The following is a 13,645-nucleotide window of genomic DNA, read 5'->3' as shown; positions in this document are numbered from 1 at the left end:
AGTGTCAGCAGAACACACTACACTGACACTGAACCAGAAGCTCGTCAATTTCCTCTTCGCGCATCGCAACGCAGCACTCTCCACAGCCGACGACTCGCCAGCGATGCTGTTCCTGGGTCATCTTTTGCCTTCACACTTGGATCTCCTCGGGAGTACGCAGGACAAACAGCTGAGGCAAATTGAGGGCTCCTCAAACAAGGAGCTTTGATGTTTCGCTCCTGGACAAGCCGCCCTGGTGAGGGACTACAGAGGTGATCAAAAATGGGTACTTGGCAAGAGCAGGGACAGAACTGGACCACTCCCCTACACAGCAGAGATTGTATTTGACGTTCATCCGGAGACAACACATCAATCAGTTGAGGAGAGAAGACTCAATTGTTAGAGAAGAAAGGTGTCCAAGCTGTCAGAACCACTTCCCGCAGTCCCAGAGTCAACTCCTACAACCACCACAGAGGAGGCCCTAGAACCTGAGATTGTTTCACAGCCGCAAGTCTCATCTGCCAAGCAGAGTGATCCCCCACCCCCGTCAGGGAAGACATTATCCCAAAAAAGTAAGAAGTCTGCCACAGTGATTAAATCTTCGACCACAAGACCAAAAGATATAGGAACAGAATAAGGCCATTTGGCCCATTGAGTTTACTCCGCCATTTCATCATGGCTGATCCAATTTTCTCTCAGCCCCAGTCTCCTGCTTTCTCCCTGTATCCCATCGTGCCCTGACCCATCAAGAATCTATTAACCTCTGCTTTAAATTTACATGCTCACTCTTGACTGTACAATATTCACTTTGTGTAATGAAAAATGAAAGAATTTAAGGTTTATCCATTTTCTCATTCTGTAATATCCCCGCAAAGTACACCATTCCTATTAGTGCCACCCTCAGAGATTTCTATCCACTTCAGAGCTCTAGCTCTGCTTTCACACTCTGCTTTGGTGAATGAAATTTGGCTGTTAGGTGAACTTCATTAGACCATAAGACATAGGAGCAGAATGAAGATACTCGGTTCATTGAGTCTGCACTGCCATGACATCATGGCTGATTTATGATCTCTCTCAACCCCATTCACCTGCCGTCTCCCCATATCCTGATGCCTATATCAAGAACCTATCAAACTCTGCTTTAAATACGCTCAATGACTTGGCCTGCATAGCTGCCTGTGGCAATGAATTCCACAGACTCTCTAACCTCTGGCTAAAGAAATGCCTTCCCATCTCTGTTCTAAATGGCACCCCTCCATACTGAGGCTGCGCCCTCTGGTCCTAGGCTCTCCCATTACATGCCTTTTCTATGTCCCTTTGAAATTTATAAACCTCATTCTAGCTACTGTTCGGGGGCCTGTATACAACTCCTATCAGGGTCTTTTAACCCTTGCAGTTTCCTAACTCTACCCACAAGGATTCTACATCTTCCAGTCCTATGTCACCTCTTTGTAAGGATTTGATTTTATTATTACAAATACAGCCTCCCCACCCCTTCTGCCTACCTGCCTGTCCTTTTGATACAAGGTGTATCCATCCGTGGACATTAAGGTCCCAACTATGATCTTCTTTCAGCCATGTCTCAGTAATGCCCGCGTCATACCTGCCAGACTCTAAATGCGTTACAAGATCATCTGCTTCATTCCATGTGCTACGTGCAGTCAAATATAACACCTCCTGTCATGTTTTCAATTTTGCCCCCAGGCTACATCTCACCACACCCTACTGACTGCAATGTTGCCCTATCCTTCCTCATAGTCTCACTAAACACTGCGTTGACTTGTATACCAACTGCCCCGTCCTCAGCCCTATCACTCAGGTTCCCACTCTCCCTGTCCACTTAGTTTAAACCCTCCCCCACAGCTCTAGTACAGATATTGGTCCAACTGCACACTAGAAGAGCTGTATCAGAAGTTTGTTCCAAAGAGCGGAGACGCACTGTAGCACCGCCGAACTAAAGGATGAAGAGGAGAAACATCTCTTTAAAGTATTCGCACGAAGCGTATCCCCGTGGAACTTCACACCAAGATGCCTACAAGGTCGACAGCGTACCAACCAAGAAGGAATTGTCCGGGTTGAACTTCCATACATTCGAATTATCTCAGAAATGGCCAGGTCCAACTGCTCCAAGAACATAGAATTACGGTCACATATAAACCGATAGCAATGTTGAGGAGGATACTTTGCAGACCAAAAGAACGAACTAAGCTATAGGGCAAAGACCAATGTTGTCTACCAAGTCCATTGCCAGGGACTTTAGCAAATGACCAGACTGGGAGAAAACTATCCACACGGCTGCATGGGCATCAACTGGCTGGAAAGCGTCGTGACCAACTCTCCCCGGTCTCTACCCACGAAGATCAAGAGTGCACAAATTCCACTGGGTATCAGTGAAAGTCACGTCGCAATCAAATATGCGGCATGGAAGGGAATTCCTAGAAGCGCAGTTTTTTGTCAACAAACCTTAAGCAAGCACGTAGACCTCAATCCTATCTGTGAGCCAAATGTGGGCAAAATTCCAAACCACAATGCATGAAGTTTGCCGCGCAGCCAAGATTTCCTCCTCACATCACAACTGGGTTTCCAAAACGACGACTGAAAAGAATATTAAGGCCAATCAACAAGTGCGCTGACGATGTCTCCCTTCTGTGCCGGCGAAACATTTGCAAGTAAATTGCCAAGATCGGAGATCAACCCAACCCAGCCATATTGGTCCCCCTCAGGTTCATGTGCAACTCATCCTTTTTGTACAAGTCATACCTTCCCAGAAGAGATCCCAATGATCCGAAACCCTGCTCCTCAGCACCAGTTCCTCAGCCACACATTCGCCTGTACTGTCGTTGTGTTCCTGCCCTGACTAGCACCTGACACTGGAAGAAATCCAGAGGTGACTATTTTGAAGGTCCCATTCTTCAGGCTTCTCCCTAACTCCCTAAACTCACTGCGCAGGACCTCTTCCCCTGTTCCACCTGTGTCATGAGTGCCAATGTGCCCCACGACCTCCCTCTTAAGAATCCAGTGCAGCAGCTCTGAGGTGCCCTGCACCCCAGGACCTGAGAGGCAACACACCATCCTACTTTCTCTTTCACACCCACAGAATCTCCTGTCTGTACCCCTGGCTATCAAGTCTCCTATCACTATCACTCTTCCTGACTTTATCCTTCGCTGCTGAGCGTCAGCGCTGACCACAGTGCCACTGATACCCTGATAGGTAATTCCCCCCACCCCCAGCAATATCCAAAGGGGTATGTTGCTGAGGGGAATGGCACTGACTGCTCATTCCCTTTACTTCTCCTCACGGTCACCCATCTATTATCTGTATCCCGCACTGTGGGTGTGACCACCTTAGTAAAAGACTCATCTATAAGGGTTTCAGCCTCCCAGGTGACCCTGGAGGTCATCCAGCACCACTCCCAGTTCCTCCACCTTGTCAGGAGCTGAAGTTGGGTGCACTTCCTGGAGGTGTAGTCATCGGGGAGACTGTCAGCTACCCTGAAGTCCCACATCTCACATAAATCTTTAGTGAAAGATTTTTTAAACTAAATAATTAAGCTAATTTTGAAGAACACATTGGTTTCCAGATTTTTGTCACTCGAAAGAGATTGTTTCATGTTTGAATTGAATTGAATGATCTTTATTGTCATTATACATAGGTACAATGAAACTCTGTTTGGCTTCCTCCCAGGCAATCAAACAAAGCAGTAGATAAAAACAAGACACTAATGGAAAACCGGTATTAAATAGATAAATAGCAGAAAATAAGTTACAGCAGCACCAGAATATCACAGTAATGCAGTTACACAGAGAGTAGGTGAATTACTCTGAGTGTATGTTCATGGTCTTCTGCTGCTGTAGCCCATCCACTTCAAGGTTCGACGTGCTGTGTGTTCAGAGACGCTCTTCTCCTTACCATTGTAACATCTGGTTATCTGAGTCACAGTGGCCCTCCAACTTGAACCCATCTGGCCATTCTCCTCCGGCCCCTCTCATTAACAAGGTGTTTTCACTCACAGAACTGCTGTTCACTGGATGCTTTTTTGCTTCCCACACCATTCTCTTTAAACTCTAGAGACTGTCGCGCGTGAAAATCCCAGGAGGTCAGCAGTTTCTGAGATCATCTGGCACCAACAATCATTCCACGGTCAAAGTCACTTTGATCACAGTTCTTCCCATTCTGATGTTTAGTCTGAACAACAATTGAACCTCTTGACCATGTCTGCATGCTTTTATGCATCGAGTTCAAAGCTGAAAGTACATACATGTCACTATATACAATCCTGAGGTTCATTTCCCTGTGGGCACACTCAGCAAATCTGCAGAATAGTAACTGTAACAGGATCAATGAAAGATCAACCAGAGTGCAGAAGACAACAAACTGCAAATATAAATAAATAGCAATAAATAATGAGAACATGAGATAACAAGATAAAGATTTCTTAAAGTGAAATCATTGGTTGTGGGAACATCTCAATGGATAGGCAAGTGAGTGTGGTTATCCCCTTTTGTTCAAGAACTCGATGGTTGAGGGGTAGTACCCGGAGGTACAAGTCCTGAAGCTTTTGTACCTTCTACCTGATGGCAGCAGTGAGAAGAGAGCGTGACCTGGGTGGTGAGGATCTTTAATGATGGATACTGCTTTCCTGTGACAGTGTTTCATTCAGAATCTGCTCAGTGGTTGGAGGGCTTTACCCGTGATGTACTGGGCCAAATCCACTACCGTTTGTAGGACTTCCTGTTCAAAGGCATCAGTGTTTCCATAACCAGGCTGTGATGCAGCCAATCAATACACAGTCAATAATCATGCTGCCACATGATTGGCTGATTAGATATTTGCAATAGTGAGCAGGTTCACAGGTGTACCTGATAAAGTGGTAACTTACTATAAATAGAAAGTGACTGATAGGGTAGGTTGTAAGGGCATTGAGCAAAAAGTAATTAAATACTATTCTGCATCGTAAAGACGAAAGGAATCACCAGTGTAATCAGTTATTAGTACCACAGTAGCAAGGGTACCGCAGTCACATAGAACTTAGTGCAATGCTAATAAAGCTCAGGGCATCGAAGGTCAGAGTTCAACTCTGGCGCTATCTGTAAGGAGATTATACGTTCTCCCCATGACTGCAAGAGTTTCCACCAGGTGCTCCAGTTTCCTCCCACAATCCAAAGACGCATGGGTTAGTAGGTTAATTGGTCATTGTAACTTTGCCTATGATTAATTAGGCTTGGGTTAAATAATTGAGTCAATGGATGATGCGACTCGTTGGACCGGAAGGAAGTGTTTGCAGTGTGTCTCTAAATAAATAGAATGATGATCCTATGGAGTGTCAGTAATTCATGAGTGACGCGTGAGAGAGCAATTAATGATCAGCAGTTGTCATTGTTACAATTAACACGTCAATCCTGTGTGAAACTCTGAGCAATATTGATATTTTTATCCTGGTAGCGGTTCCCACATGGCTCTTTATCGACATAAATGAAATAGTTCCTGATTACATTCCTAAGGTAGCATTGCCTATGTGTCATTTACTTATCTGGAGGTCATCAAAATGCACTCAACAATTCATGGACAGCTTCTTCTCCTCTGCCATCAGAGTTCTGAATGGACAATGAACCCACGAACACGACCTCACTCTTTATTCCCTCTCTTTTTGCACTACTGTACCTATTTAATTTTAGATATACTTTTTATTGTGATTATTAGTTTTTGTTACTATGTATTGCAATGTACTGCTGCCACAAAACAATAAATGCCATGACCTGAGTTATAAGGAAAGATTGAATGGGTGAGGACTTTATTCCTTGGAATGTAGAAGATTGACAGAAGATTTGATAGAGACCAACAAAATTGCGAAGGGGTATAAAAAGGGTAAATGGAAGCACGCTGTTTCCACTGAGGTTGGGTGGGACTACAACGAGGGGTCATGGGTTAAGGGTGAAAGATGAAAAGTTTAAGGGGAACATGAGGGGAAACTTCTTCACTCAGAGGGTGATGGAGCTGCATGTGAGCATGATTTCAATGTTTAAGAGAAGTCTGGATAGGTACATAGGTGGTAGGAGTATGGAGGGCTATGATCCTGGTGCAGGTTGATGGGAATAGGCAGTTTAAATGGCTCAGCATGGACTAGATGGACCAAAGGGCCTGTTTCTATGCTGTACTTTTCTATGACTCTATGACATATGGCAGTGATGTTAAACCTGATTCTGAATCTGGTAAATGACAAACGCTGGGGTTTCTACTTCAAAGTCACACAGCACACAAACAGGCTCTTCAGTCCATCGTGTTCATACTAACCCATCAAGCACCCATCTACACTAATCCTATTTACATAATCCATGTTCATAGACTGCAATGCCTTGGTGATTCAAACACTAGCCTTCTTTAAAAATCGTGAAAGCACCAGATTGTAACCACTCACTGGGTGAAAAAGAAGTCCTTTCCCGTGGTGTAGTGGTTAGCAAAACGCTTTACAGTACAGGCGATTGGGGTTCAATTCCCACTGCTGCTTGTAAGGAGTTTGTACATTCTCTCTGTGACCGCCTGGGTTTTCTCCAGGTGCTCTGGTTTCCTCCCACAGTCCAAAGACATACCCGTTGGCAGGTTAATTTGTCATTGTAAACTGATTAGGCTGGGGTTAAATCAGTTCCAGGGTGACCCAGCTCGAAGGGCTGATTCTGCACTATATCGTAATAAATAAAAATAAAAGATCTCCTCTAAACTTATTATTGCTGTGAAGCCCATGCCGTCTGGTCTTTGATACCCCTGCCACGAAGAATAGTTTCTCACCGTCAATACCCCTCATAACATGGTGTTCTTCGAACCGTTCCTGTTCGGCCCCCTCCACTCCAAGGAAAACAAGCCCAGCTTCTCCAATCTCTGCTCATAAGTAACGTGTTCAGTTGTCACAGCCTTTCTGGATCCGTATGATGCACAATGCAATTACAGACTTGGGTTTTCTGCAGCAAAATCTTCAGCCATGTTCATACACTCGGGCTGCTCTCTCCTTGTTGCCTCTCTGTGCATTTTTGCATTATTCCTGGCAACAGCAGCAGCAGATAAGGGCACTTCAGCAGCATAGTGGTTAGTGCGACACTATTACCACTTGGGTCATTGAAACATAGAAATCTACAGCACATTCCAGGCCCTTCGGCCCACAATGTTGTGCTGACCATGTAACCTACCCTAGAAGCTGCCTCGAATTTTCCTACCGCATAGCCCTCTATTTTTCTAAGCTCCATGTACCTATCTAAGAGTGTCTTAAAGGACCCTATTGTATCCACCTCTACCACCGTCACCAGCACTGCATTCCACACACCCACCACTCTCTTTCTGCGAAGGCTGAGGAAAGTCCATCTCCCACCCCCCATCCTCACCACATTCTACAGGGGTTGTATTGAGAGCATCCTGAGCAGCCGCATCACTGCCTGGTTTGGAAATTGCACCATCTCGGATCGCAAGACCCTGCAGCGGATAGTGAGGTCAGCTGAGAAGATCATCAGGGTCTCTCTTCCCATCATTATGGACATTTACACTACATGCTGCATCCGCAAAGCAAACAGCATTATGAAGGACCCCACGCACCCCTCATACAAACTCTTCTCCCTCCTGCCATCTGGGAAAAGGTACCGAAGCATTCGAGCTCTCACGACCAGACTATGTAACAGTTTCTTCCCCCAAGCCATCAGACTCCTCAATACCCAGAGTCTGGACTGACACCAACTTACTGCCCTCTACTGTGCCTATTGTCTTGTTTATTATTTATTGTAATGCCTGCACTGTTTTGTGCACTTTATGCAGTCCTGGGTAGGTCTGTAGTCTAGTGTAGCTTTTTTCTGTGTTATTTTTACATAGTTCAGTATAGTTTTTGTACTGTTTCATGTAGCACCATGATCCTGAAAAACGTCGTCTCGTTTTTACTGTGTACTACACTAGCAGTTATGGTTGAAATCACAATAAGATGTGACTTGACTTTATATTTGAAAAACTTACCTCTGACAACCCCTCGTACCTACTTCCAAGCTTCTTAAAACTATGCCCCTTCATGTTAGCTATTTCAGCCCTGGGAAAAAGCCTCTTGCTATCCACACGATCAGTGCCTCTCATCATCTTATACACCTCTACCAGGTCACCTCTCATCCTCTGTCGATCCAAGGAGAAAAGGCTGAGTTCACTCAGCCTGTTATCATAAGGCATGCTCCCTAATTCGGGCAATATTGGAGGGAGTTTGGAGTTAAATTTCAGCGTCCCCTATTAAGAAAGTTTGCACATTCTTTTTGTGTGCGTATGAGTTTCCTCCTGGTGCTCCGCACTCCTCCCACAGTCCGAAGGACCGGTTAGTAGGTTAATTGGTAATTGTAAATTGTCCTGTGATTAGGCTAAAGTTAAATAGGTGTGTTGTTGGGCCTGTACTGTGCTGCATATCTAAATATATATTTTAAAATCGAAGTCCCATCTCTCAATTATTTTGCTTCCAACGGAGGTCCATAAAGCCCTCCACTCACAGAGATTTCAGAATTTTGGTTTTACTGAGGTACCTCGTGTTGGTATTTTCCACTTTTCCCACCTCAACCCAAGCTGCCACTGTCTGCACTTCTGCGTCAACAGTGTCTCTCATTAATGACCTGGACCTTCCATCAACTGAATGGGAAAGGAAAATACCAGCCACACAAGGGAACATGCAAACGCTGGAAATCCTGAGCAACGCACTCAAAATGCTGGAAACACCAAGTCTGGCAGCATCCGTGCAGAGGAACAAACAGTCGACATTTCAGGCTAAAACTTGAGGAAGGTTGACTGGCTCCATAGGTGCCGCATGACCTGCCAAATTCCTCCAGCAGAAACTGTCAGCAGCTGCGCCGAATCCTGTCAATGATTGTGCAGATCGTAGGTAGAAGAAAACTAGGTGGATGGGTGTGTGTCTGTGTGAAAACACTAGAGGACATCCCAATTTCAGAATTCATCCCCCTCCCTTTCAGCCACCTGCTTCCATACTTAGTTCCACCCATCACCAACCAGCCTCATCCCACCTGCTAGGTAGGGGCAATCTCTTCCCTCTCAGTCACAATGCAGAATCTCAACCCAAGTTACAGACTTGCACTTTCTTCCTCTGCAGATGTTGACTGACCTGCTGAGATTTTACACTGCTTTCTGCTTTGTTGGGTTCAGACATCTGCAGTCTCTTTCGTCTTCATTAGGCAGATCACAATTTAAAACTCCTGTAAAACACCCCAATGTAACTCCCAAATTGCTTTTGATCAAATTCTTGTTTCCCCCCCCCCCCCCCCCCCCCCACAAAGACACGACAGGGCACCAGAGGTAAACACAACAAAGCACAGGAAGTGGTATTCAATTATCTGGCTCAGCCTCCGGCATTTTTAAGTTATTGGACTGAGGTTTGTTGGTTAGGCTGCCCTCTGGTGGCAAAATAAGTCCCATACCCCCAGGGGTCACCAACCTTTTTTTGCACCAAGGACCGGTTTAATATTGACAATGTTCTTGCCGATGGGGGTGGGGGGTGTTAATCACGATCGCAATATAGGCGATAAGTCAACTATAAGTCACTTATAAGTGGCTAATACACTCAATTTGGTTTCTAAAAGGGTGTAGCTAACGAATTTAATATTAAACACACAGCGCATATTTTCCTCGCATGAACATAGTGATAACTCAATTATAACTCATATGTCAATAGCATCATAACATTTTTTTTTCATTCCAACCAAGTTTAATTTAAGCATCACATTGGTTCAACTGACAATACTCTTCTGTGTCCATCAGTTGTTGGGACGCAGTACAGAAAGTTCTACTCTGAAGAGCAAGTGATAAATGTATTAAGGTGGGGAAAGAGGCAAAGTGCACAATTTCCCCTAAACCTACCTTCTTTAACCACTGGAGAGAACTGCATGAATTTCACATTACAAGACTTGAAGACAAATCTAGGATCTCTTACAATTCAGTATTTGGATATGATTCAAGACTTTGCTTTTGTAACATAAAAAAGATATTTATCCATTTTCAGCAGAGAAAATACAAAACTTTAATGTGCAACATAGATCCAAACCACCAGCATTGTGATGTTGTGATGGGATTGCTACTTTGATCTGCTTAGTTCCAAACACAGCTTTACTTCTGACCACCCCCACTGGAGTTGTTGAAGGTGCAGAGATTATTGCTTTGACCCCGGTCATTCTACATGTATTATTCAAAACTGTCTTCATTGTCACCGTCTTCTCTTGGATGGTGGAGATTCTTTCTTGTTGGCTTGATCTTTCACTGATGAATTTCTCACATTTGTTGGTTTCTTTTCGATTGTCTGATCAGACTCAGTCTTTACTTGCCGGTGCCGTCTAGATCTTGAGACCTTGACTATGGAACTAAATGATTTTGACTTTATCTCTGCTAGGGTCTGTGCACGCCCGGAACCCTTGTGTGCTTTAGGCTCATCATCTTCAGGAACAGGGATTCCTGACTGGTCAGTTAAGTTTAAGTTCTTGTTCTCTTGCCACTGTTGGAATTCCACTGCAATGTTCTTCAGATCTAACACAAAGTTCCCTCGAATTAAGCTCAGTGCTTTGTCCAGCTGTGCCTTGTTTGCAGAGATTGTATGTTTCATAGCTTGATAATGTTCATGGACATTTGTGAGTTCCTCTAAAGCTTCAGCACTAATAAGCTCGGACACCAAATTAGACTTTTCCCGGAAGTTCTCATTAACATCATCATTGGGTAATTTTTTCCTCTTTCTATTGTAAGTTAGCAATGTTGGCATTGCTGTGAAATGGAAGGCTTTGTCATTTAGAAGTGTTTTCAGAACATACACAGCATCAAAATGTTCTGCATTCACCATTTCTTCTTGGCAACTGACCACCTCATCCCAATTCTTCAATGCGATCCTTATCTTTTCCTTAGGTTGACAAAGCTGTGTATTGTACAGTCCATAAAGAAGGTATAAGCCTCCTAACCGGATCTGAAAGCTGTAAGGAGGGAAAAAGTATCGACTTGCCAGAGCTAGTGCTTCCTTTGCGAAAGTCCTCCTGTCAATTTTGCCCATTTTTCCATAAAAGATAGTGGAGAACTTCATGTCTCGCCAGATCACAGAGAACTCCTCATAGCGCACACTTTCAGTTTGCTGAAAGCGCAGAAGCAACCTTTCATAATCAGTTTTCAAACCAGCTGTTAGTGACATGGTTCCCTCTTTTACAACTCTTCAGTCTGAGACACCCTTTAAGGGACACTCTTACGCTGAATTCCTTCAGGAATCGATTGAGGCTAGTGTGGCGTGAAGCTTGAAGGTACATCTCCGCAGCACCGAGTTTCCCGAGCAAAGACGAGAGCGGGGTCCGGGGAGCCGCCAAACCCCCGCCTGCCCCAGGGCCGACCCACCTAGCGACGGCCAAACCAAGAGGGACCGCAGCATCATAACATTTTAAGTAACGTTTGGATCTTAAACACACAGTGCATATTTTCCTTGTATTGTTATGATACCAGCCACCTCCTTTGTGAGAATCGCAAGAGCCCTAGTGAAGGGGTGGGTCAATGACCCAAGAGAGAGAGAGACGTGCTGAATAGACACAGGAAATGGGAGAGAGAGAGAGACGTGCTGAATACCGCGTTCCACCGGGTTGCAGAATAAGGCAACTTTGACTATTGTCTCATGAAGACCACATGTAAAGCCCTCGGGCAAAGTGGGCTGGTTAGATAGAGATAGATAGATAGATACTTTATTCATCCCCATGGGGAAATTCAACATTTTTTCCAATGTCTCATACACCTATTGTAGCAAAACTAATTACATACAATACTTAACTCAGTATAATATGATATGCATCTAAAATCACCCTCTCAAAAAGCATTAATAAATAGCTTTTAAAAAGTTCTTAAATAGTTTACTAAAATACATTGAATGGTAACTTAAGCTCAGTCCTAACCCCGGCACTTTAACATATCTTACCCCTGGCGGTTGAATTGTAAAGCCGAATGGCATTGGGGAGTATTGATCTCTTCATCCTGTCTGAGGAGCATTGCATCGATAGCAACCTGTCGCTGAAACTGCTTCTCTGTCTCTGGATGGTGCTATGCAGAGGATAGAGGTTGAGAGAGAGATTGACACCTGCGATCCCATGAGGAAGTATAAAGGAGGGTCTGAGGGGGACGACCCCTTTAGACACACCAAGGAGACATGATAGCAATCCCGTCGGAGCGGGAAGCCATTTTGAAGGAAGCCACGTGCGTTAGATTCCGAATCGGGAGTTTGTGGCTGGAATCACGGAAAACCGTTTTTAACTAACAACAGGAAAGCCTGCTCTCCTGATTCCACAGCTTTGCTTCGTAAGGACCCGGGCAAGTGTTCCTTTTCTCACCAATCTCTCTCTCTCTCTCCAACACGGGAAACCCAGCGGTTCCCAAAAGGCCGAAGCCTGCAGACTTTTGAATGACTGTTATATTTCCATCGGACAATCGTTTAACCCCTAGACAACGATAGAGCTTATTTCTTATTGATTATTACTATACCTGCGCTTTAGATTGAGTATTGACGACGTATGTTATCTGAATGTTTGTATTAACCTTACTTTTGTGCCCCTTTATAAATAAAAACGTTTGAAAAGGGTACCATCAGACTTCAGCGGACCTCTCTATCTTTGCTGGTAAGTGATCCAGTTACGGGATACGTAACAGTATGAACACATGAAATCATTGCAACACACCGGTGAGAGGACAAGGTGAGGGCCGGAGGTCCCCGTACTGGGGTCGCAGTCCGGAGATGGTGACCGACCATGCGACCTTTGTAGGTAGGTAGGATCTATCGGCCGACAAAAGTTTGTCTCGAGAGATGACTATCGGTAGTTGCTCTGCTACTTACGAAACCCTGAGCCCGAATTAGGTCGTCTGCGAATACTTTAGCACCGGGTTCCCCACGAACATTCGGTGTGGTAAACTTGTCCATCTGTCCGAGCTTCAGGCCAGTAGCGACGGCACTTCCCACCGGCCGGTGACCCCTGGCGCGAGGGTGTCACTGCGTTTAGGCGACTGATGACCCGGCATGGGTTCAAATTCAACCGTGGCCGTGACAGGGAATGAGGAAAGGTACAGCTGACTCCTATCGTTTCACATCGCCCAGTGGCTGGGGACCACTGTCCTACCCTGACAACTACCCAAATATCACCACGTCCACTTCCCATAAAATGATCTTATTATCGTGGAACTGGAACTACGCACATTACTGGTCCTAAGGGATATAGAGAAGAAGGGTAGTAGGAGTTTGCCAGGAAACATTGGCTAGACTGCTATGCTTTCAGAACAAAGGAATTTAAAGATGCACAAGGGCTTTATAAAATTACAGGGCAATTTATACAGGGGATGAAGACCATATCATTTAGCACAGAGATCAGCACATTAGTATCATTGACAGATGCAAATAATGAGAAGCTGAGGTAAATTATGGGGGGGGGGGGCTGAAAGGATAATAAAGGAAAAATATCTTAGCTTTTGTCAAAGTTATTAGATATTCACAAGTGTAGCAATATTCCGACATTTTATTTTTGTGTTTTGTTGAGATACAGCACCAAAGAGGTCCTTTAGGCCCTTTAACGGTGCACCGCCCAGCAAGGAAGCCCATACAGAACATACAACCTCCTTACAGGCAGGGGTGAGAACTGAACCCAGGTCACCTGT

General features: G+C 44.8%; 1 protein-coding gene across 1 annotated transcript; it reads right to left on the bottom strand.

The window, feature by feature from the left end:
- Positions 1 to 9,678: 9,678 nt before the first annotated feature.
- LOC140719546 (snRNA-activating protein complex subunit 1-like) lies at positions 9,679 to 11,351 on the bottom strand. The gene has a single exon (XM_073034234.1). The coding sequence runs from the start codon at positions 11,157 to 11,159 to the stop codon at positions 10,197 to 10,199; it is 963 nt and encodes a 320-aa protein (XP_072890335.1). The 5' UTR covers positions 11,160 to 11,351; the 3' UTR covers positions 9,679 to 10,196.
- Between the last annotated feature and the right edge of the window lie 2,294 nt (positions 11,352 to 13,645).

Source organism: Hemitrygon akajei, chromosome 32 (assembly GCF_048418815.1).
Source record: "Hemitrygon akajei chromosome 32, sHemAka1.3, whole genome shotgun sequence".
NCBI lineage: Eukaryota > Metazoa > Chordata > Chondrichthyes > Myliobatiformes > Dasyatidae > Hemitrygon > Hemitrygon akajei.
The sequence above is the reverse complement of the archived record's forward strand: the minus strand, read 5'-3'. Positions and strand labels throughout refer to the sequence as shown.